The sequence below is a fragment of the Ictalurus furcatus genome, chromosome 6, assembly GCF_023375685.1.
Source record: "Ictalurus furcatus strain D&B chromosome 6, Billie_1.0, whole genome shotgun sequence".
Taxonomy (NCBI): Eukaryota; Metazoa; Chordata; class Actinopteri; order Siluriformes; family Ictaluridae; genus Ictalurus; species Ictalurus furcatus.
In genome coordinates, this window is record NC_071260.1 from 31,397,630 (window position 1) to 31,422,160 (window position 24,531).

The 24,531-nt window shown below is 39.3% G+C and overlaps 1 protein-coding gene across 2 annotated transcripts; it reads right to left on the reverse strand.

Annotated features, from left to right (window-relative positions):
* Positions 1 to 4,126: 4,126 nt before the first annotated feature.
* On the reverse strand, positions 4,127 to 24,221 carry LOC128609195 (MORC family CW-type zinc finger protein 3). 2 transcript variants are annotated; one of them, XM_053627666.1, is made up of 20 exons: positions 23,757 to 24,221; positions 16,289 to 16,361; positions 15,322 to 15,454; positions 14,909 to 15,126; positions 13,577 to 13,733; positions 13,083 to 13,227; positions 12,701 to 12,829; positions 12,446 to 12,565; positions 11,979 to 12,076; positions 10,367 to 10,471; positions 9,036 to 9,164; positions 8,240 to 8,314; positions 8,104 to 8,146; positions 7,440 to 7,547; positions 6,724 to 6,781; positions 6,561 to 6,627; positions 6,378 to 6,463; positions 5,377 to 6,098; positions 4,833 to 5,110; positions 4,127 to 4,718 (listed from the first exon to the last, which is right to left on the reverse strand). In XM_053627666.1, exons 1-20 carry the CDS (start codon positions 23,793 to 23,795, stop codon positions 4,559 to 4,561), a joined length of 2,943 nt encoding a protein of 980 aa, XP_053483641.1. In that variant the 5' UTR covers positions 23,796 to 24,221; the 3' UTR covers positions 4,127 to 4,558. The 2 variants fall into 2 exon arrangements, with proteins under 2 accessions (XP_053483641.1, XP_053483640.1); XM_053627665.1 differs by having other exon boundaries at positions 5,377 to 6,463.
* Positions 24,222 to 24,531: the final 310 nt, after the last annotated feature.

A 24,531-nucleotide genomic window follows, 5' to 3' on the forward strand; every position in this document is an offset into this window, starting at 1 on the left:
GAACACTTCACTTACTACCATATGTCAACCAGATGTCAGTTTGCATCCAAATGCTGCACAGCCAACCATGGTAACCTTGATCTATGAAAGTATTTTATTTATAACATTAACATTATATTGATTTGTTTTTGGCATCGCAAGAACAATCCCCTACCCCACCCCACCCTCAGTATTGAACATTCAGGGAAAAAATTATAAATAAAAATAATAATATATTATAGAAAGAGATATAATATTTTTATAGTCTCTGTCATTTTATTTATCAATGTCACCAATTAATTTCAACCTAATCACTCTCTAGGAATTTCATAAAAGCGGCCTGCTTCTGCCATCTTTCTCTCTCTTTAGGAGGTCGAATGAGTTTCTATGAAGACTGCCCATTCAAGGAAAAACTTATCTACCCTCTCCCTGGATATATTATATAATAAAATGTTTTGCTGAATGCAATTATTTGCTTTGTTTATTTTGCACTATTGACCAAACTTCTTTCATGGGTTGAATTGAGCAGTTACTTGCACTCATTGATATTCACTTGTTGTGCATGCGCATGTGAATGTCTTAACATAAGATAACATTAGGATGTGAGTAATTATGCATGAAAAAAGTATGAATACTGTAAATGTATTCTACGTTATGGGAACAATCCCCTTTTCCTCCAAAAGTGAACACATTAAAACTGATTAATGCTGTCTCTCCATCACTCCCCAGACAAAATGCTACTATAAATGTAGACAATGTAGTCATCAAAGCACATTATGTGTTAATATTTATAGAAAATTGCTGCAAATATAGTCTCTGCTGCTCTCATGATACATGAACCATGTGACTGCGAGATCAAAGCATGTCACAACTCTTTTTCAATGGTGCTGAAGAATGTGAAATGGACATTCAGTGATTAGTTTTCATATTTTGAATGTGCACAGCTTTAGGCTATAGTCTGTGTAGTTGTCTGCAAAGTAGATGGTAGCATTCGATCAGATCTATGTCTTTTGTGTTTCATTTCTGATAATAGTTCACAACTGTCCCTGTATAGAGACACTGTAGAATTCATACCCATCCCTAATCCAACACATCTGTCTTAATTATTCATTAAAACATCTGGATTAGGTCAATTAGATTATAAATAGAAATTCATTCTGAAAATAGCTATTTTCTAGAAACAGGAGCAGACAACAAAACTATTCCAGAGATTATGAGATCTGAAGTTGAAAAAAATGCAAACCACATTCATTTGCAGTGCCCTCCATTAATATTGATCAATATCAAATCAATAAATTTTATACAAATGCCAGTATCTTGAACTAGAAATTGTTTCTATTCCAAACAATATTTTACACACACACACAAAAAAATTAATTAAACTATTCTTAAGTGTTTAAAAATATATGATACGTAACATGGTTGCAGGGAGAGAATTTCTTTCATGTTTTTCCATTTGATAAACAGTGGTCAATGAAGCAAAAACTAAATCTAATGTTCCAGTGCACACTTTATAATGTTAAAGTAAATGATGATAAATTTCAGTCAGAAAGTCTTACTTGTATCCATTCGTCTGGAACTGCTTCTGTACTATCAGCTGACGTAATAAGACAGAAAACAAGATTCAATACTATGATAGTATAATGTGGTCTTAATTAATATTATAGTAAAATCAACCCAGAGCTACATGTATATGAACATCCCAGGACTTATAATTCAGTGGTGTAGAGGATGCCGATGAGGACGTCACTCTGTTTTCTTGCTCCGCAGAGGAAGTCAATCAGCCTTCAAGTCCTGCTAAGGACATCGCCCAGCCTTCCAGTCCCACTGGGGACATCGCCCAGCCTTCCAGTCCCGCTGGGGACGTCGCCCAGTCTTCCAGTCCCACTGAGGACGTCGCCCAGCGTTCCAGTCCCGCTGAGGACATAGCCCCAAGCTTCAGTCCAACTGGGAGTGGTGCTCCGCCTGTCTGCTGGAGGCCGCCTTGTTTTCCAATGCATCAAGAGACAGATTACACAGGGGCCCAGGACCCCCGTTGGAGGGGGTTTTTTGGCGCTCCAGGAGCAGCGCCTTTGGAGGGGGGTTCTGTTACGGTACCACCGGCAGAAGGTGCTGTGGCAACAACGTGCACAAGCAGCTTGAGAATGCGCACGTGATTGAAGTGTGCATGGACACTAAAGCTGGGTTAAGTGTCGCCAGCTGTCGGCAATCAAGAGACTGTTTACTTAAATCCCTCGCGGTGCTGCGCACATTGCGCGGCATTCATATGTTAAAGTGTTGAAGTAATGTGACGTCCCGTGAAGCAACGTAACATCAAGCCAAGTGAAGTAAAGAGGAGAATGGACTAACAGAGAAGACGACAGAATGTATAATGGTGCCAGGTTGAGATGTTGCCATGTTCTGTCTGTTTTCCTGTTACTTAGTTTAAACCCTGTCATAGTTGATAATTCACAATTATCGTGCTGGGGCCTTCCCGAATGGTCGAGATCCTTACCTTGGCAGCTATATTCAAGGGAGTGAGGCCTCACGCTTCCTGTCTCCAAGCAGCCCTGTTGAGGGGGTTCCAAACCCTCGTGTCAACAGCGGTATTACAGGAATTTCTTATTCACTTATTCATTACAACTGAACTTTTTCAGAATACATACACATATACCACAGAAGCACAATAAAAAACATTCACATAATCATCTGGTTCTTTTTTTACCAGAGGCCCAAATTTAATTTATTTTACTTCTCCCATCCACTGTTCTCATAGAGATTTCAGTTATTTTATCCAATTATTTATCTTTGAGGTACCTCTAGGCTCGTGCACAGGGGACTGGCTCCTCCCTCCCAGACAGCAGGTTCACTACAGCAGAGCTTTGAATAAAACAGGTGTCTGCTTACCTTTTTCCTATATGGCCAGTATCTGCTGTCCATGGAGTGGTGAAGTCCCACTGGATGGGATCAATTCGCCAACCATAACCTCTCCTGGCTGGCTCGCCAAAATGTCATATCTAAAATGAATAGGTTGCTGAATTTCCTGTAGTTAGTCAGTACAATAATCCTCAATTTACTGATCAAAATGAAGCCATGAACAAGATAGATGAGAGAAGCAAAAATCCAGTTTATTGTTCAAAAAACAACATGAGATCCCCTCGTGAGATGTCCCAAAAGTAATCTGAATCTAAGCACAGATTCAATGCCCTATTTATACAGTCTTATCTTTAGGTTATGCCCCATTATCTCGTTCTTTTGGAATACCAATATGCTTTATTAATGTCTTTTTTGATTCCCCTTAAAAACTTACTTCTTTTCAACCATTGGATATCCCCTTATCTCCATGTTTTTCTTTTGGGTATTTTAAACATTTTCCAAGGCCCTTACTGCCATTCCCACTTCCGGTAACCGAGCTGTGCGCATCTCATCGCCCGTTGTCCTGAACAATTTGGATATTTTCATCACTTCATTATGGGCGAGATATATTTATATTGCTTAATGTTACATATATTTCTTCCCTAATTCTAAGTTTGTTCATATGTTTTTTGGTTCTTCTTAGACATTCTGTGAGTATATGTGTGTGTTTTTTTCAATTCTATGCTTTTTCCATGATACCTGGAAAAAGGTATTGATACCTGTTTCCTACATTCTTTGCACGTGCTTGTACATGTATTTATGTGAATATATTTTAAGTGTTACCACTACTGTTTTATCTAATTTTTGTCCTTTCTCTCTGATCTCCATCCAGCTGATCAACGCCCACCTGCAGCTGGACTTTCTCTCTCTCGGCTGCTCAATCTCACAGGCCTGGGTGAATATATACGCCATCAACTGGCTCTGCTGGAACGTCTCTGCTCTTCACCTGTACCCACAGGGTTTCCTTATTCTGCTACTTATCGTATCATTCCATCGGTGACCTATGTTCATGCTTCCACTCAAACTGAAGCTCAATTTCTTCCCATAACTTCTGTGGAGGGCCCGTTTATTCTTTCCTCTGATGATGACAAACACATCATGTGACCTTTCACCTACAAATTATTCTCCTACAAGACCTATTCCCTCCCCAGAATATGTGTATGATAGTGATCCTCAATAAACTACATACTCTGTTACCCTCGTGTATTCCTGTGCCTTAATTTTATTCCCACAAGAACTATACATGAAAACACTCAGTTATTTCTTGTTTATTTAAACACCAAAAGTGTTCAAAGCCGTCATTTACAAATATATAGTTACAAAAACAGTACATGACAATATGAGGAAGAAGCAGTGGTGAATCAGTAAAAAATCTTTTAGAAAATATTGCATGATTGCAGTCTAGTATATAAGAATGCTAACAATAATAATGTATGTAACAATTATTTTCCGTTTATTTATAAAGCAACAAAAGAAAAAGTCAATCTAATTATAATTTAATTTATGGTAAAAAATTAAATCTCAATCAATTTCCAACATTCCTCAGGCTGTAGTCGTAAAGTGGCAATAACTTCCAAGACACTTATCCAAACAAAATACAGTAAAACAATAAAAATTTTAATGTCTTGTCAAGTAAAATTCAATGATGTAAAAAGAACCAGTGCTCAACTGGTCACCACTGTTCCTACGTAAAGGCTGGTTCTGTAGGGGAGATCTCATCGATAACCTGAGTGAGAATTTCATCGATGACTTCGCAATCGTAATTCACCTGCTCAAGGTCCAGTGCAGGGACGAAGGTGACCAGGAGACGCGCCACTTTTTGTCGGAGTTCTCTTAACCTGAGGCTAAAAAGAAGAGAAATTCTATTTGAGTTCATGTTTTTTTAGATCAGGACTGTGGCTAATTTTGAACTGCACACACTGTATCATTATGCATGTGTTCTGGAATAGAGGTCTTACCTGTATGTCTGTAGGTTACTGGTTTCTTGTCCAATTTTTGGTATGTCCTGTGTCTCATGCTGCTGTGTACCAAAGTCTGTACTTCTTCCAGAGTTGGAGGCTCCTGATGAAGTTGTCGCACTTTCTTCATGTGAGGAAACAGGAAAATCTGTCTGGACCCCTTGATTTTCTACACGTACCTTCGTCTTTTCAATTTCTCTCTTTACCTCCTCGAAATCTTTCTGCAGGCTCTCACAGCATGTCAGTATATTGCACTTCTCATTTTCTAGACTGTCCACCTGTGTGTAAGGATTTTATATTTTTTTAGAAATGGAAGGACAAAATAAAAACTGCAGCAAGAAAACATGACGCGTGAAATGTTACTGTTAATTATTGCCACTGTTAATTATTTATTTGGAGAAATTTGTTTTCATTATGGTGTCAAATTGCTGAGCCTAGAAGAGGAAACGGTTTTGTTCTAACCTTTTGTTTTTTATTTAGAAAAGTGATTGGTAACTGATCTTCATACAACAACATCAAGAACATCAGGCTTTCGTTCACTCACCTTATCTTTCAGCTCTTCTCGCTCCTTGTTTCTCTGGTCCAGTTCCCTTAACAGAAGGTCAATCTGACAAGCCAGATCATCATCACACTCTAATGAAGCTTCCTGGCTTTTTCTCTTCCCCTCTTCTTTCTCCATCTTCAGCTCACTGAGCTCATCTTGGAGCTGCTTTAGCTCGTCTTTGCCTTTCAAGTATAGCTCTTTGTAGTCTTGTGCCTCGTCTGGGCTGGTCTGTGTGCTGTGGTGGCTGTACTCCTTTTTTAACGTGCTTTGTGTCAGCTCCAGCAATTCTTTCTTCAGCTCCTCCAATGTAGCGTGGTTCTCATTTTGGTCCTTTGCCGTCTCCTCCAGGATTTCCAGCAGTTTGTCATGCTGTTTCTGGAACGCCAACACATCAAGAACTGAGTTTTCCGATATTGCTGAAGTCTGACTAACTGGGAGGCTTAGGTCTTCTGATTTTACTGTACTTTTGGTCTTGTTTCTTTCTTGGTTTTCTTCTTCTAGGATTGGTACTCTCAGTTCCTCATTATGAGACTCTAATTCTTTCTTTGTATCTTTTTCTGATTCCAAACGATTGCTACAGCTTTCTCCATCATTGCTCCACTTTTCTTTTTTCTTCCTTTCTGAATCCCCCTCTTCCTGTTTCACAACTGGGTTTTGCTGAGTCTGGGTTCCAATGCTGACTTCACTGGAGGATACAGAAGGCGGAGCTGCCGCTGTTGTCTCTATGGACACAATGGTATGACTGTCAACACACTCCATCTGTTTTTCCGACTCCTCCTCACTCACATTGCGCTCTGACTTTACATTAGCAATGTTAAACGTTCCTGTTGCTGAGTTTGGCCTAGCTGAGCTACTGCTCTCAATGATCATAATGTCGTCGTCATCATCCTTTGTTGTCGTTTCATTATCTTTCCACGCTGCTTGATCATCATCAGCATCAAGACTGAATACAATTTGTGAGGAACAGACCTCAGGTGAGGCTGTGGATGTTGAAGGACTACCTGCTGCGTTGTTGTCAAAACCATCTCTAAATCTGGCTCTCTTTTTCTCTCCATTCTCTTGGCTTGGGCCCAAAGGTCTCTTGTTCCTGAAATGAAGGGGAAATTAAATCATTCAGGTGCTCTTACTACCATGTTATTGTGAAGGAGCAGGAGACAGACGGAGTGATCGAGAGATGGCATTACCTTGTTGAAATATTCGAGAGAGACGTAACATGAGTGATAACTGGAATGTTATCAGGAGATCTGGAGCCTGTAGAGTCAACGATAGAGTCACACAGGTAATACTTGTATCCAATAAATACAGAAACATACTGTATATACACAGACAGGGAAAACAGGTCCTCACCTGCATGTCTTTGGCGATGGGAATTGAGGGGTGTGCTGGGCGTTCCTGGGGTGGAGCCCTGTTCAGACCGAGAGAGAGTTATACAAGCAGTTCCTACACTGTCATGTAAATACCTTATTGTGAGTGCGGATGTCTCTGTAAAAGAACCTGAACACAATAAACTCGCTGACTGTCTGAGATATCTGTTATAATAATCTCTTTGAAACAGTGCCTATTAATAAAAGTGATCCGTGCTTACAAAGTGCTACAGTTTTGTATAATGTTTAACTGTATTTATTTTCCAGCAAGTGAGGGAGGCCTCCCTAATATTTGGACAATGCTAGACTTAAAAAAATGTAAATGTTATGTAATTTCACTCAGACTCCCTCTTTAAATTAAAATAGCTCTTATAGCATTATGCGTGCAATTACCATAGACTGCACTAAGAAGTTTCTGAAGTGTGGGTAAACTGGGAAATGAAAATGGGCGAAGAGAGGAGAGCGGGATTTCCACTAATCACAGGGTTGGTGGTTCAAGCCCCGGCCCACACGCTTCCACATGAACACTGAACCCCAAGTTGCTCCTGATGGCAGGCTAGCACCTTGGTGTGTGTGTGAATGAGTAACAGTGTAAAGCACATTGTAGAACCGCTAAGGTTAAACGGCGCTATATAACTACAGACCATGTACCATTTGAAAAGTCTTGGAAATGCTGTATTAGTTCTGAAATAGACTCACGCCAAGTTTGAGCTGGTTCAGAACGGCGTCCTGCTGTTGCTTTAACAGGGCATTTTCTTTGGCCAGAGCTATGATCAACTTCCCTGCCTCTTTCTGCTCCTGCTCCATCTGAAATAGACGCACCACCACTCAGTTTATTGTTCAACCATCGCAGTCGATATAATAAAAACAAATAATAATTGTTAGTAATCATGATTATTATAGAATAAGCACTGTAACAGTAACATATTTCAGTTCTCATTAATGCTGGCAGAATAATTAACTGTGGTTCCGGAGCCTATCCCGGGAACAACGGGTGTGAGGTGGGAATACACCCGGGACGGGTTGCCAGTCCATCGCTGGACACCACGCGCACACACACATTCACACACTCATTTATACCTACAAGTAATTTATAACAGCGAATCCAAATACTGGTATGTTTTTGGGAGGTGGGAGGAAACCCACATGGAGATTAAGCGAACACACAGAATAAATCATTAAAATGAAGATTTCTTAAGGCCCGATCTATAATCACTCAGATTTCTACGGTTGCTTCGTGGCTCAGATGGAGCTCAAATGTCAGCTAGAAAATGCAGTGCATTACTGGATCTGTACAGGGAGAGAACAAAAGAAACACTATCTTGACAACTCAAGTTAAAACTTAATACAAAGTGGACATCACCTGCTGTCTGTTCTTCTCCTTCTGCAACTTCTGATGTCTCTCACTGTTTAAAAATTCATATACAAGATTATATATAACATTATAAGATAAATGTTAAAAGAAATCCTTATCGCAAATAACAGGATTCATTCCTCACAGCTGTTTGTAGGTTTTCTGGTATCGTGGATTTTCATCATCCGAATCTTCAGGCTCTTCTACAACTGCACAAGTCCTGATAGAACGAAGCACTCACATGAGGAAGCTGACACATATAGATTTTTATGGTATATAGCATATATATAAAAAACAAAACACTTTTGAACAAATTATCGCTGTCCGAGCTTTCCACGTGACTTATCACGGCCTCGGTTTTTAATATACGCTATATGTCCAAAAGTATGTGGACATCTGACCAATCACACCAATATGAGCTGGTTGAATATCCTATTCCAGATCTATCCCCTTCTTTGCGGTTATAATAAAATCCACTGTTTGCCACTACATTTCGGAGCATGGGGATTTGTCTTTATTCATCACAAGAGCATTAGTGAGGTCAAGGACCGATGTCGGGCGAGGAGGCCTGGTGCAGTCGACGTTCCAATTCATCCCACAGATGTTTAGTGGGGTTGGGGTCAGGGCTCTATGCAGGCCAGCCATGAACACATGTATTTATGAAGCTTGCTTTGTGCACAGGGGCAGGAACAGGATAGACTTTCTTAGGTCCAGTGATGGGAAATATTAATGCTACAGCCCACAAATGACTGTGATGGTCAGGTGTCCAAATAGTTTTGGTCATATAGTTTCAACTGTGATCACAACGTGCAGCATTATGATATGATTTTTTTTATTGTATATGCCTGCACACACACACACACACACACACACACACACACACGGGCACAGGGAAACATGTACAAATACACATACACAGGCTTATACAGACACAAACACACCTGAACTGGGGGTCAGGGTTCATGCGGCAGAACCATTTATCAGGAAGCAATGTAGTCTCAATACCATCAGGAAGTTTTCGCCACTTCAGACATTCGTCACACTGCACCCAGCTTTGATCGGGTCGCTTCCTGAAAGACCACACAAACATACAGCTCTTTTATGCTCCAACTCACATTCTCATAAACCTCACCTAGTCATTTTTCCCCCCAATAATCAACTGCCCAGTTTCAGTGAGCCTGTGTCCAAGGTAGCCTCACATTCCTGTTCTTGGCTGACAGGAGTGGACTTCGTTGTAGTCCTCTGTCGATGTAATCTCCCTCAAGTTTCGATGTGTTGTGCATACTGAGATGCTTCTGTGTATAATCCCAGGAGCTCAGCAGTTTCTGAAATATTCAAACTTGCACACCTGGCACCAACAACTACCAATGGTCAAAGTCATCCATGCATCCACCCATTTTCCATACCGCTTATTCCACACAGGATCGCAGCCAAAACAGCTCCGAGTCCGTCGAGGCATGGACTCCACAAGACCTCAGAAGGTGTGCTGTGGTATCTGGCACCAAGACATTAGCAGCAAACCCTTTAAATCCTCTACGTTGCGAGGTGGGTCTCCACAGACCGGACTTGTTTGTCCAGCACATCCCACAGACGCTCGATCGGATTGAGATCCGGCTTGCCTTCTTCCCATAGTGCATCCTGGTGCAACAGCTCAGAAACCGTCGTAGTACTAAACATGTGTGTAGGAATGACAGCGTAAAGCATCCACATGCAAGTCATAAACGTTGCGTAGTATGCAGTATTATTTACATATTCCTAGCAGCAAAGTGCTCGCAGAAAGTGACAAAATCTGGCAAAACTGCAGTTTAAGTGCACTCCATTGCTACTTCTCTTTTATATGTTCACCAAGAACACTGAATGTGAGGTGGGATCCAACTCAGAATGGGACACGGGTCCATGGTAGGGCACCATGCATAAATACATACAGACATACCTAGGGGCAATTTTAAAAAGTCACCAATCCCCCTACTGGCATGTTTCTGAGATATGAGAACAGTTCAGAATCAAACCACAGACCCTGCAGCTGTGAGGCAGGAATATTTAAGCTTGTCCTGTCATTTAAGTTTAAAACATCAGTGTTTGCATGTGTTAATCGGACAATATATAAATTTTGTCACTGATGTGCCAATACTCATAGTACAAGTCACTATTAACTTTTTTTCCCCTGCACCCTGAGTGATTAATCCAAATCAAGTATCCGTGAACTTGTAAACTTTATTTTATTTTTTTAGGATGACCACCTAAGCACAATTGTGTGCGTGTGTTTACTCACACAACATCTTCAACAGGTACGCTGCAATTCGGGTTTTTCTGACGTCTATGGCGGACTTCCTTCCAATATTCCTCAAGCTTATTACCTACACTTTGTATGGTTTTCCTGCACAGACAAATAAAAAACTTTAACCAGATTTTATTATTACTTTACTTATTACATTATTACTTAGTACAGTTGTACATTGAAATGCTTGGTGTGTGGCTCAGAGACTCAGAGAGCTGTGCAATACAAAACCATATATATATATATATATATATATATATATATATATATATATATATATATATGAGAAGATAAGGGGAAAGAGAGGAAGAAAGAGGGGAAGGGAAAGATTATTTACAAATATATTTATTTATAATAAATATATAACCTATGCAGGATATATTAGGGAACTTGTAGGTATGCCTAGTAAGTATGTAGGGAAAGTGCAGATCTTGACGGTACAGTAGATACTGGAATATGTGCATTCACAGTATGTGAACAGGATTGCAAAAGGCAGTAAAATAAATAGTATCTGTCATCTATAGACATGCGAGAGAATAATAAGCAGATGAAGCAGTAAAAAAATACCAGTTACGATACAAAACCTTACAATGCATTAGATGTAGTGGTCTATGTATTGTGTATTTCAGCCAAGGTAGTAGGAAGCAACATCCTGAGAAAGAAGACATGGAATGAGATTTTGCATGAGTGAGGGAGCGCTAATGGCTACCCACTGATGGAAGCGAGTCCACGCACCTTGGTGGTTGTGGTAGTTAGACATAAGACACACAAAGACCAAAATTTCTCATAAAGTTCTCCAGGCTCTGGATTTGATGGGGGCATTAATCCATACTCAAGTTCTCTGAGATATCATTATGGCAAACAACCTGCTTAAACAGAATCTTAGCAACACAGAAGGCAGAAGGTAGGAAATTTAATGAGATGAGATTACAGGCTTCTGAAAGTTGATAACTGGTTACCTACATGGTTGAACTATTTCATCATTTGCTAATCAAGTAACTTGTGTATTTATTCCCAAACATGGGGGGTTGGGTTTGGTGTGGAAGGAAAGCAAAGGGGTGGGTAGCTATGGTTCAAGGCCCCCTATCAAATCCAGAGCCTTGAGAACCTAATGAAAGCTTCTGGTCTTTGTGTCTGGCAACCACCCACAGTTCATGAGGAGTAACTGCCACAGCTACCAAGGTGAGTGGACTCTACTAGCTCTCCCTCAAACGTACAGAATCTAATTACATGTCTTCATCCTCAGGATGCTGGTTCCTAATCCCTTGGCTGGGCGTGAGTACAAGAAGGACATCAGTTTCTGGGAAAAGTGCATTTTGAGGGGACTAGTGTCAAATCCTGTCACACCCAAACCCAGTCTGGGTGGTCCGACACGTCACCTTGCCAATCTAGTAACCACCAGCCCCAACTGTCTGTTCAGCTCACCATTGCATGTACACTATTTAAACCATGCGTCACGCGTCTTCCCTTCCAAAACGTCAACAAGACAGATTACAGCAATAAACGATACCCACGTGTATCGGCATCTACACGTGTACAACGATCCCATTACACGTGGAACAAAACATTCGATTTCAAATGACGGTGGTATTATTCAGATACACACCTGTACACTTCTGTATTCTCAAAGTCCTGCTTGTTGTGCATTGGTGTGAGGTAGTTACATTCTATCACCCCGATCACTCCAACTCCGGTACTGTTGGCCTGGTAACACAATAACACAAAAACTGTAAACCTTGTGACTATACGTTAGAGATGAAAGAACATAGATGTTTCCTTCGTTAAGAGTCTAAGTTTAGAGGTTTACTTCATAAAATAACTGTAGACTGTGGTGCATGGTGGGCGGCATGGCGTCGCAGCGGGTTGCACTGCCGCCTCAGAAGCTCAGATGAGCATTTTTAAACTATACATACAGTACAACCACTAAAGATGTACTAAGATATCACTGTAGTTATACAGCGTTCTTGTTTCTTCCCTACTTTTAAGAAAGTACTCCAGATGTTTCCTATTTAAAAATACGGTGCTGTCTTTATACCTATACGTTAGGAAGTACACAAACTCCACGATCCTCACCTTGCGCTGGCAGGCGACACGTTCATAGGCTTTGATGAGGCGGTTTTTGTGGTACATCATCAATCCGTAGTGCTCTTTGCTCTTTGTGTTGTAGCCAAAGATGATTTTAATTCCCTTTTTCTGAGAGAAAGACTTAAGGATCATGGCATAAACACATGAACTCTGTTTCACTATACAGTAACCAAACCTTACTCATTCAACAAATATGTTTATAACACACTCTAAATAGGCATCTAATATTTGTCAAAAGGATACAAAGAATGTGGGTTTGTACGTGTCCTTGATGATGTGGGCTAGGCTTTTGGCGACGAGCTGAGTTTTCACCTTCTGCCCTCGAATAATAATCTGCATTCTAGGCTTTAGGTACAAGATGCTGCTGTATACCTGATTTAAGAGAAAAATAAACACACACACACGTGATCAAGTGCTGACCAGCACTGTTATCTCAATGAGCTCCCAAACTGTGAAAATGGACGATTTTAATAGTCAGTTAGCCTTGGACATTATCGATATGGTCCTCTTGCAGGCACGCATCAGTATAAAAGCCTGCAGTGTCCAATTTTTGTTCACGCTATAGAACGCCCAGGTTGTCTTCGCATTTTGATGGTCATCCATAAAGATTTACAACACATCTCACCCGCAGTGAATATTCGCTATCAGGTGCCGACATCCCATGCTCCGGCCCCTTGCTTGGCTCTTTGGTGTCCTCGTTAACGTCATAGGGGATCCGAATATCATAGCGATCCTTCGTGAAGTCAAATTCCGATTCATTTGACGACGTTCTGCAGAAGAACAAAGCTAATTTTAGGAAACCCAGTGAACAGCACATGGCATTTGTATATAGTATCCTTGCTACACACAAATTATAAACAACCAAATACTATATAATACTATAAACATATCTGAACTGTAAGTGGAACGATACGATGGTATAAAAAATGATGTCCGATTGAACTCCTGTTAAAGCTCTTCAGTATTTATCAATCAGTGCAGTCTACAATGTATTCATCATCACTTCTGTAAACCGAACATGATATAAAGATCTGAACTACAGTGCCTCTGTACTCCCTATCCAGTTTTCCTTATTTCATCCCCTATTTCTTTCTCCCCTATTTCATTCATCGTGGTTACTTGCGTAGGTTCCAGATGATGATGCGAGTTCCAGTGGAGTTGGTGCCATATGGGCCATTAATGGCGGTGAACTCAGACAGCAGTTCTTCCTTAGTGTTAAACAGAGAATAGGTCAGGATATCTTGAAGACACTCCGTATACTCCTGTGCAACACTAAGTGAAGAGAGAAGTTAAGGACCAAACTGCACAGAACTTTTAAACTCTCAGGTATCATTAGAATATTCATAAGTGGGGCCTTGATATCAGTGTATAGGGTGAGAACTTTGTTATCGGCAGTTACTGTTTTCTATTTCTGAGCTTCCTTGTTCTATATTGGTAAACAAACAGTTCTTTTCTAGCAATTTCCTGCTCAAAGCTTCTATCCGCTCATTTATCCAATCTATACTTGTTTCAGTCTCTCTACATTAGGGCTGCAAGAACTAATCGATAAAATCGATAATTAAAATAAATGACAACGAATGTCGTTATGGATTAGTCGGGTCAGTGATGTCACTGTGGATAACCCCCGCCAGTGAAAAACGCATTTCTATGAATAAGACATGGCTGAAAAATGACGTTTACTTTTATATCCTTATCTGTAAACATTAGAAAGTCACGCCAGTATTTCCATAATACATAAAGTCTCGTCCTGACAGCGAGCGAGTCTCCGTTAAACTTCACCGAACGAGCGCGAGTCCACACCTGTGCGTCAATCAAACAGCACGTGATAGAAGTGAAGCGCAATAAGTCTGACTAAAATATTCATTTTGATCAGATATGTAGTTTGATGCTATATTTAGCATTATTTAGAAACTAAAGTAAGTGTGTATTTATGAGAGCGGTAACTGTAGTGAGTTATAACATGTAATTGTATATAAATGTAAGAAGTGTCATTTACAGAATAAAGTAAAATGCTACTGTGTTCAAATGAGTGAATGTGTGTGTTACTGCAGAAGATTCAACCTCTTAGCACTTAACACTTAGTGAGTGCTTTTGTTTTTCTTTTCTTTTTTTTTTTTTAGCGTTTTTAATATAGTGATATAACTTCTGCTTTAAAGCTTGTGGACAATCAGTTGTTTTTTTGTTTTCAAAATATAATGTTAATATTTTTAAAATACATTTAATATCCTTTTCATAGCCTTCAATTTCCACAGTGTTCGAAGGACAACGTCGGGCAGAACGTGAAATAACATGTTTTTTCAAAGAAAAAGAAAAGAAAAAAAAAAAAAACAGTAAAATAAAAGTTGGCAGTTTTACCCAACTAATCGATCAATCGAATAAATAATCGACGGATTCATCGATTTTCAAAATAATGGTTAGTTGCAGCTCTACTCTACTGTACATAAAGGATATGTCCGGTGTTGGTGAACATGACAATAGGCACTATGACATTCTGTGCTTTTATCTTGTCGAGGTAAGTCTGTGACAGGAGACCCACACACATGGTGTCGCCTTTCTTTGAGAACACGATGGCGTCCTTCCCCAAGCGCATGGAGCCCGACTTAAAACCGTTACCATAAAGACCCACCGGAACATGGCCTTTTATTGTCTGCTTATCACTGAAGCCAAAACTGAGAGAGAGAGAGAGAGAGAGAGAGAGTGATTGGATACATGTCATTGTATAAAAAGAATTGATTAAAAAAATATCATCAGTAAAGGAAAAACTATATCAGATATTATTGCATCTGCAGTTAAAGTGAGTTACTGATTTGGATGATCTAATTCCCCTCTGAAGGACAACGCAGGCTTCATGAACACACTCCTACCTGAGCATTTTGTGCATCTTGTCATAGTCCATGCCATTTCCATTATCCATGAAGATGAGGCAGTCCTGGCCTTTGACTGCTGTTTTATCAATCCAGAATTGTTTCGCATTGACATCTGGGTCATAAGCATTGTCTGTCAATAGGGGGAAAAAACAGGAAAAATCAGATACTGATCACTGATACTACCTGCCTGTTCCCCAGTTCCAGGACTGTCTGGATTCCTATTTAGATCTGAAAAGCATATGACAAATGCAACAAACCCCAAAACAAACAAATCCTGATGCCTACCATGAGTCATGCCTGGATCTACGCAGTTCTCGTTTCTAATTTGCATAAGTTTGACCACAGCTGACCTTTTTTTTTTTCTTTTTTGCCATGCTGCAAATCAGGTTCTGCTGTTTTCTAAAGGAATGACTGAGTGACACTGTTTGAGTGGATCCTCATTTTCTAATAATTCTTCTTTGTTTTATGATTGTTTGGTACACCTAATTTATCCAATTCATCCAAATGAATCAGTGATTCCAGAAGCACTGATTCAGCTTCTGCCTGGGCAATTGTCATAATTAGGAGTTAACTGGAAACACACTGTATTTAAGGCCCTACCTAGGAAAAATCCAAACAACTCAGCCAGAAATAAATTACGGACCTCCATGACCTCCGCCTGGTTCCTTTACAAATTCCCAAACAACTACAAAGGTAGTACGAGCATTTGTACAGACTAAACATCGTTCAGGTTTGCCCTGTAGTATATATGTATATATAATTTCATCTGATTACATGTCTTTTAACTAGAAGATGATGTGAATGAATGAGAATAGAAATAGGGATAGAGGTGCTAAAACAATAAAGCAGATCCTAAATAACACCAAGGTCAAACTACTCATTACTATACATGTGAATAACAGTAGGAACCTGTTCAAACAGGCATATAAGGAGTAATAAAACAACTGGAATGAATGTGACTCACCGATCAGTTCTGCTATAGCGCTGAAGGGCCCAGTGTGGCTTGTAGAGTTTGTATGCAGATAACGTGGACTAACCTTTGAAACAGGGAAACATCGCATGACAATAAATCAGTATTAATTACACTCCTTGACACATAACGTTGAATATTTGACGAATAATAAAGAAACAAGTCGAGCAGGTCGCAATGTTTCGACGGTTCCAAAGTTAAACCATTAAGCTGAAGTAGAAATCAAACAATGTGATTTTTATGATTTAATAAGCCAATATTACGTAACTGGGTATAGTAATTAAATTCTGTATTAATTATATAAACATGTACATTTTGTATAAAATCAATTGTAACCTTTCAGAGCCTACTCACCTCTAAGTATAATCATAATTTGGGCATTCTGTATATCATGTATATTGCAAAGAAATGATCATCAGTAAGACTATTCTGCATGCTTGAATCCTAACACTACATATTCTACTACCAAGACTGTCCAATAACAAAATCACTTCTCATTCCTAACAGATTCTGATTGGTCAGAAGGTTGTTGAATCATTTTCTACAACGGCAGGGATTTCACAATACTTCTGGCCACCACAAGTCAAAATCTTGTGTATGTTCACTAATCGTAGGATCGGCAGTTCGATTCCCGGCCCACATGACTCCACATGCCGAAGTGTCCTTGGGCAAGACACCGAACCTTGAGTTGCTCCCGATAGCAAGCTAGCACCTTGCATGTCAGCTCTGCTACCATTGGTGTGTGTGTGTGTGTGTGTGTGTGAGTCAGTGTGTGTGTGTGAATGGGTGAATGAGACACAGTGTAAAGCGCTCTGGATAAAAGCACTATATAAGTGCACCATTTACCAGATTAATACGCTCGTTCTAGTATATCATTTCTATAACCTAAAACCTAAACCTTCCACATAACCTAAAACTAATAAGAAATGTTATTTAATAAAGAAATATGTAGAATCAAAAAAGTGTTTATTTAGCAGTTATGGAACGAGTCCTGGGTTTTAGTTCCTTGTAAGAGCGAGTAAGCGTCTTCAGAACAGAAGGCTTTGTAGTTTTCTGTTTCTCATGGGAACAAGCTGCGTGTTTTGTCTTATTAATTACTTCAAGAAAAAGAAAAAAAAGAGGGGCGGGTGAGAGAACAACAGTTTATTGCTGCTATAACATAATGGGAAGTGGTGGCTCGGTGGTTAGGACATTGGACTTCTGATCTGAAGGTTGTGAGTTCAAATCCCAGCACCACCAAGCTGCCACTGTTGGGCTCTTGAGCAAGGTCCTTAACCCTCAACTGCTCAATTGTTTAAAAAAATGTGATAATTCTAAGTCGCTCTCTATAAGGGCATCTGCCAAATGCCATAAATGTAGGTAATAACAGGAACTATGTTGTTTCATGGATGTTCAACAACATTAAATGTAACTATAAATGGTTAAAAATAAAAGCTCAATGTGTAAGAAGAATAAATATTTCAGGATGTGTTTGTAACTGAACATAATTCAGTTTGGAGTGCTGATCTCCACTAATCGCTAGGCATATCACTCCGCCCAGTGACTGATCATTTTCCTGTAACAACACGCCCCGTTGTGTTTTCTTCATTACTACTGATATGCATCGCTAATGCATTCTCTTTCCATCAGGTATGTGACTGGGGATACTGCATATCACGGGCAGCATTTGAGTTTGTGTGTGTGTGTGTGTGTCTTCAAAGTTAGAGTTAAAGCCCATAGTGCAAAAAAAAAATCCTCAAAGGGGAAAAGAAAAAAAAAGTTAATTAAGTTTAATTAAACTTAAGTGGTACAATTTACACTTTAAGTCAGGGATATTACAATTTAAGAGTCTCTTATTGGTATTTACTAAAGTTTATAAGATGGCGGTGATGAATAAAACATCACATTACATTCATTTTCACATTTTGATGGTTAATAACAATGAGCTCAAACTTGTTGAGTCGTATAAATCACACTTCCAGTGATCAGTTTCATTACTGATGAAGTGAAACTGAGACTCAGAGGAGGAAACCATAACGCTGAAGTTAGGTTTCATATTACTTTCCGGTCCACCTTAAAAACACCTTCTATAGAGACACAATGTTGTCATTAAGTGGAGATATTTACGCAATAGCAGAAACTGGTGGAGCTTTTTGTACACATGAACTTCATACTTCTTTAAAGAGAAATACACTTGAGAGACGCTAATTTTCTGTGTGTCTAAATGATAAGTGCAACGCTAGCATTTCTCAATTAACACGGCTATTGAGATTATGTCATCACCATTCCCAAAACGTACAGGGAACTTTAAAATACAATGTTATCTTATGGTTATATCACAACAAGGAACAAGGAACGTTGACCAGAGGTTATTTAGTTAGTTTTTCTGTAAAGAAAACACTCCTGGAAAACCAAGCAGGAACTAAAAATATGTAAATAAATATATGCATTTTCTCCCCAGTTTGGTCTTCTGCAAATTCTTGGCCTTCCTCCAAGACAACGATGAGAGTAAAGACTGAAAAGCAGAAGTAAAAGCTATTGTAACTCGAAATGAACAATGGGGTAGTGCTTTGTCTTCTTCTGTTCTCCCTCAATACCCAATCTCTTGGTGAGGTTATATGTGGAAGACACTCTTATCATCACCTTTCCTCCTTTACATACTCTTGATCCTGACAGACATTTCATCATGGATGGCAGCTCATCAGCTGAAACCTGACCCAGCACAACGGAACTGCAGTTTATTCCAGGAGATGCATCCCCATAGCAGGATCCTGTGATCTCCCTGGAGAACGCTCAGATCTCACCTTCTGTCGCTGCACACAACCTTGGGTTAACCATGGACAATCAACTAACTATCCATCTCCTCTCACACTGATAAACTCCCATGCTCGTGCATACTTCTCCTTTACGACATCGGAACGATTTGTCCACTTCTATTCACACAGGCCACTCAGGTGCTTGTTCAGTCCCTTGTCAGTTCCAGACTGGACTACTGCAACATGCTCCTGGCAAGTCTGCCTCTGCATGCAATTCAACCTCTGCAACTGACCCAGAATGCAGCTGCATGATTGGTTTTCAACTTTCCCAACACTACCCCATCACTGTGCTCCCTCCACTGGCTTCTTGTGATTCAAAACACTGAAGCTTTCCTACAAAGCCAAAAATGGACCAGCACCCATCGACCTTAAAACGCTTATCACAGCCCGCACTGCACCATGCTCCCTCTGCGCCTCTAGCACTGCTGACTAGTACTAGCACTGAATATAAAATAACTAGTTTTCAAATAATTCTCTCCATGGTATTCTTAGTCCCTATCCTTGTGAACCAGCATGAGAATGGGTTTTTGATCAGAGAACCCAAAGCACTTCTATAAATTGCTCTGGATTACGCATCTGCTAAATGCTGTAAACGTTATCAAATAAGCAATTTAACCTGGACAGTAGTCCAGTAAAATAAACGTTCTCAGTCATTGTTATAAGAAAGTGGTACGGCCATTATAACGAAACGCAACAGGACGCTGGTTTGACTCCAGCATACCTGCGTCCGAGCTTCATAGGTGACTCGTAGGTGAACATTTCTAGAATGTTTATATATAAAAAAAAAAAAAAAAAAAAAAACCTCAAAACTGAAGTAAACCTGATAAAACATTATTAGATGGCTATTGTTGTCAACTGTAAAACTGTATAGGTCCGGAACAATAATTTCACAAAGTTCCTTGCAAACCTAGGGGAAAATGTCAGGGAAAGAGACGGATTGTGAGATTAATAGCATGGTCTGTAATGCATAAGATGAGAGGAGGGCAAGTGAGTGGGAAAGCGTGGGGAAGGGAAGGGAAAAGTCGGAAAAGAAAGAAAAAAGATGCATCTAGCATAGGAGAATCAGAAAGTGAAGCAAGTGAAGAGGGAGAAAATAGAAGGAAGGAAGGACTGGATAGAGTTGTTAGATTTGAAGGAGAGAGAGGAATTAAGAAAGTCGACCCGATTAAATGAACAAAAATCATCAGAGGACAGACAGGAGAAGTGAAAGATGCAAGGATTCTAGGAGATGGAAATTTGCTAATTGGATGTAAGAATGAAGATCAAATTGAGAAGGGCAGGAAGATGAGAAATGTTGGAAAAATTAAGGTCCAAAAGGGCGTCAACGTTGGAGAAAAGAGGTTTGATGGTTGCAAAGGGGTGATTAACATCAATGTTAATAATAGAGAAATAATGGGGGGAGGGGGGGGGATGTTGTAAATGGTCAATTCTACACAGCGCTTTACACTGGTTCTCATTCACCCATTCACACACACACACACACACCAATGGTAGCAGAGCTGCCATGCAAGGCGCTAACTTGCCATCGGGAGCAGCTTGGGGTTCAGTGTCTTGCCCAAGGACATTTCGGTATGCTGAGACAGATGTGCCGAAAATCAAACTGCCAGCCCTACGATTAGTATATAACCCGCTCGACCACCTGATCCACAGCCGCCCCATAGTACAGTAAAAAGTGTCAAAAAAAGAATGACAAAAGGAATAGAGAAAAAGGAGACAGAGATACCCACAGAGGTACATTCTGGATTTGTAAGGTATAATGGATTGAAGGATTGTAGTGTGAGGAACTAAATGAATAACTTCGGATGCAAGCAAGTCAGGAGATATCATGTGTAGGGTGATCGAATAGACAATAACGGTCAAATAGTAGAATAAATGTTAGATGAGAAGAATTCCGTGTGCTTAAATAATGGTGAATGAAATAACAAGAATAGATGTTAATATGTGATTGGTCGGTGTATCAAGAAGGAACAGTAGGCAGTGATCATTATCCTCAATGGTGTCAAATAAATACACAGGTAGCATAAGTGAGAAGTGGACTCATGGGAAGGCAAACTGGGGAAACGTTTCAGGAGGAAAGTAGGATATTAGGACATTTAAAAACTAATTTATAAGGTCCAAATGAACAAGGAAACATTGGACAACAAAATAAAGCAAGGTATAATAATATTGGTGGCAGCGCAGACCGTTCCCAAGAGTAAAGGAAGAATTAAAAAGAAAGCATTACCATGGTGGGATGACAAATTTAAAGATGTAGTAAATTAACTAAAAATAAAAGGAATAAAGCATTTAGGATAGTTTAAAGAGCAATTTGTAGGAGGACGGAAAATTGACACAAAGCTGGAAAGAAGCAGTAATTATTCCAATAAGGAAGCCTGGGAAAGACGCAAGTAGACCTGGGAACTACAGGCCATTAGCATTAACCCCACATGTATGTGAAATAATGGAAAGCATGATAAATGAAAGACTAATGTATTTCTTAGAGAGTAGAAATATAACGGCTGGATGTCGAAGTGGATTTTGAAAAGGAAGAAACACAGTGGATCACGTGATACATCATGGAAGAGGAAATAAGGAATGTTCGACTGGATCATGGAGTTCTTAAAAGGAAGGAATATATAGGTAGTGAAGATAGGGGTAGATACATCAAGCCAATATAACACCACAAGCGAGTGTAATTAGTCCAACTTTATTCTCCATAACGATTAATATTTACTTACACTTTGCAGTGGATATGGGGAGGTCCTTATTTGCCAATGACGGAGCAGTATTAAAAAAGATGTAGAAATGTTGAATATATAAGCAAGAAGATGCAAGAAGGAATCGGGCAAGATGAAAAGTGGAGATTTAAGTTCTCAGTGGAGAAGACAAAAGTAATGGTCTTTACAAATAAAAAAGGAGGGCAAGGAATGCAAGCTGAAAATAAATGGGAGTATGTTCGAAAAAAGTAGAGTGGTGAGAACATATAAATTTCACAGTTTAATGAATGTAAAAGAGTACTAAATGTGATTCGGTGTCTTACAGGGTTAGAATGGAGAGCAAGTATTACAACTTTATATATATGTATATATATCTAATAAGGTCTAAGATAGACTATGGTTGTATCGTTTATGAATCAGAAGCAAAATCGGTGTGAGCTGAATTAGACATTGTGCAAGCACATGCTTTAAAAATATGCTTTGGGGCAATCAGAACTTCCCCAGTATGTGTACTTCAGGTTGAGGCAGGTGAAATGCCCTTGTGGTTAAGACGAAGGCAAGTGACAACCAACTATTGGATCGATTTAAGGAGACATGGAGATAACCATCTCCTAAAAAAAGGTATTACCGAAATGTTGAGAAAAGGAGAAGAGAAATAAAGGCGATTTAATAGCAAACGAAATGCAAGTGTAGGATAAAGAATTTGCAGAGACAGTGGTGTGGCCTGATAAACCAGTTTGGCTACTGGAAAACCCAAAGGTTGATCTAGAGCTTTTAAAAATTAGTGTTTAAAAAAATAAAGTATAGATATAACGGTGAATATTGTGAATACAAGCATTATAAGTACAAAGACAGCATTTACAGATGGGTCAAACAGACGCATTTACAAACAGACGCAACGGGATCTGCGGTATTCGTCGTTATATATGAAATGGGAGTCAACAAAATAACATCTGACCGCTTAAATGTATATACAGTTGAATTATATGCTATATTACTTGCATTCGAATGGATTGAACAGACCAGGGATAACATTTTAATACGTCGCAACTAAAAGAAAAGAACAAGTTATGATATGTAGACTAAGTACAGGCCATTGCAAGCTAAATAAGACTCTACATATCATAGGAAAACATCCTACATTTCTACATTCATATGCGATGAATGTCAGGAGGAGGAGACTGTTAAATACATCGTTATGTCGTGCAGGAGATATTCACAAGAAAGGGAAGAGATGAAGGATGGGATATGAGAGTGTACAATATTAAAAAGTACAATAGAATGTAGAAATGTTCAAGGTTGAGAATATTGGATTAATTTCCTAAGGAGGACTGGACTGGAAGGATGAATCTAGTTAACAAGGACTATGTTAGAGACAGACAGTAGGTGGCAGTAATGCAACAATTTGGATGCCAACTGCGGTACAAGGAAGAAGAAGAAGAAGCGTGTTTTCCAGTCTTTATAATGTACGCCACGGGCACTTCCGGTTTATATAAAAAATATGAAAACTACACGGATATTTAAAGCCCTAAACAAATACAGGTAATGTCAGTGCGTCCCACTGCTCGTATAAAGTTTAGGAATATTTATATTTTGTGCACAGACGCTCACACGATCTATTACTTAGTAATTTTCGCCATCTACCGGCGACATACTTCCACTTGATTTGCGTTTTAAGGTGGGCTGGAACAGTTTCAATAACAAATCTGCCAACTCCAGGGTCGTAGTGTTATGACCAGAATTTTCACTTGTTGTTAAACAATGTCCTTTAACAAAGTTATGTTACTGAATTACCTTGTGGGTGTGGGATCAGTTAATAAATAATGGCGGTGTATGTAAACATGTATATGTACCGGAGTAGGCATGCACAGGCATGTATGACCGTATATTTAATTCCACACGGACTACACATTATCCGGTATCGATATACAGTACAGTTAGCGTTTAAGTTATAACGTATCGTTTACTTACTGCGCTTAAAGGGATTCCGCGGTCTGTCTGCGCCGCCATGTTGGTAAACGTGCAGAGTGGAACGGTTCAGAGTGGGCGTGACCGTTCATGAGTGGGCGGTGCAGTCACTGAGTGGGCGGGGCCATCAGCTGGGCTGCACCAATCTTTATGATGTTCGAGTTTACTTTTCTTTTTTTTTCTTTTTCTTTTTTTTTTTTAATTCAAAAATATATAATAAACAAATTGTACACAAAATTCTACAAACACCTTCAGGAAAGCATTAAGAAGCATTCAACAAAACATTCGTATGTACAACCAGAGGAAGAAGTGAGAACAATCATGTACATACATATGAAGAGAGGGAAGAAAGCAAGTAAGTAAATAAATAAAGTAATAAATAGAAATTGTATAAAAACAATAGTAAAATATAAAGGACAAAAGGTAAAGGGTTACGTACCATACAATTCCTATAAGGAGGAAATGCAAGCAAGAGATAACGCATTAAAAATAAATTAATGAAAACAGTAAATGAAAGGAAGATGGTTAAACCTAATCGACAGTCATTACAATATATATATATATATATATATATATATATATATATATATATATATATATATATATATATATAGTTTTATGTTCGAGTTTACTAGAAATTTAACAGCTGCACTAAGTAACAGAGTGCCAAAGCAGCCGTAAAAAATCAAGGCACCACAGGTAGAAACAGTCATTTCTGGAGTAATTTTACCCATAATGTCTTTTTGAACCCAATAAATCCTCCAGTGGGTCATATCTG

Bases quoted from the DNA above. Each gene is read 5' to 3' on its own strand.
- LOC128609195 (XM_053627665.1), bottom strand. From the start codon at position 23,795: ATGGCGGCGCAGACAGACCGCGGAATCCCTTTAAGCGCA. The intron at 10,472-11,978 runs GTGTGTATCTGA...TTGTCTGTGCAG, and splicing joins GAGAATACAGAAGTGTACAG to GAAAACCATACAAAGTGTAG. The intron at 8,147-8,239 runs GTGAGGAATGAA...ATTTTTAAACAG, and splicing joins CAGAAAACCTACAAACAGCT to TGAGAGACATCAGAAGTTGC.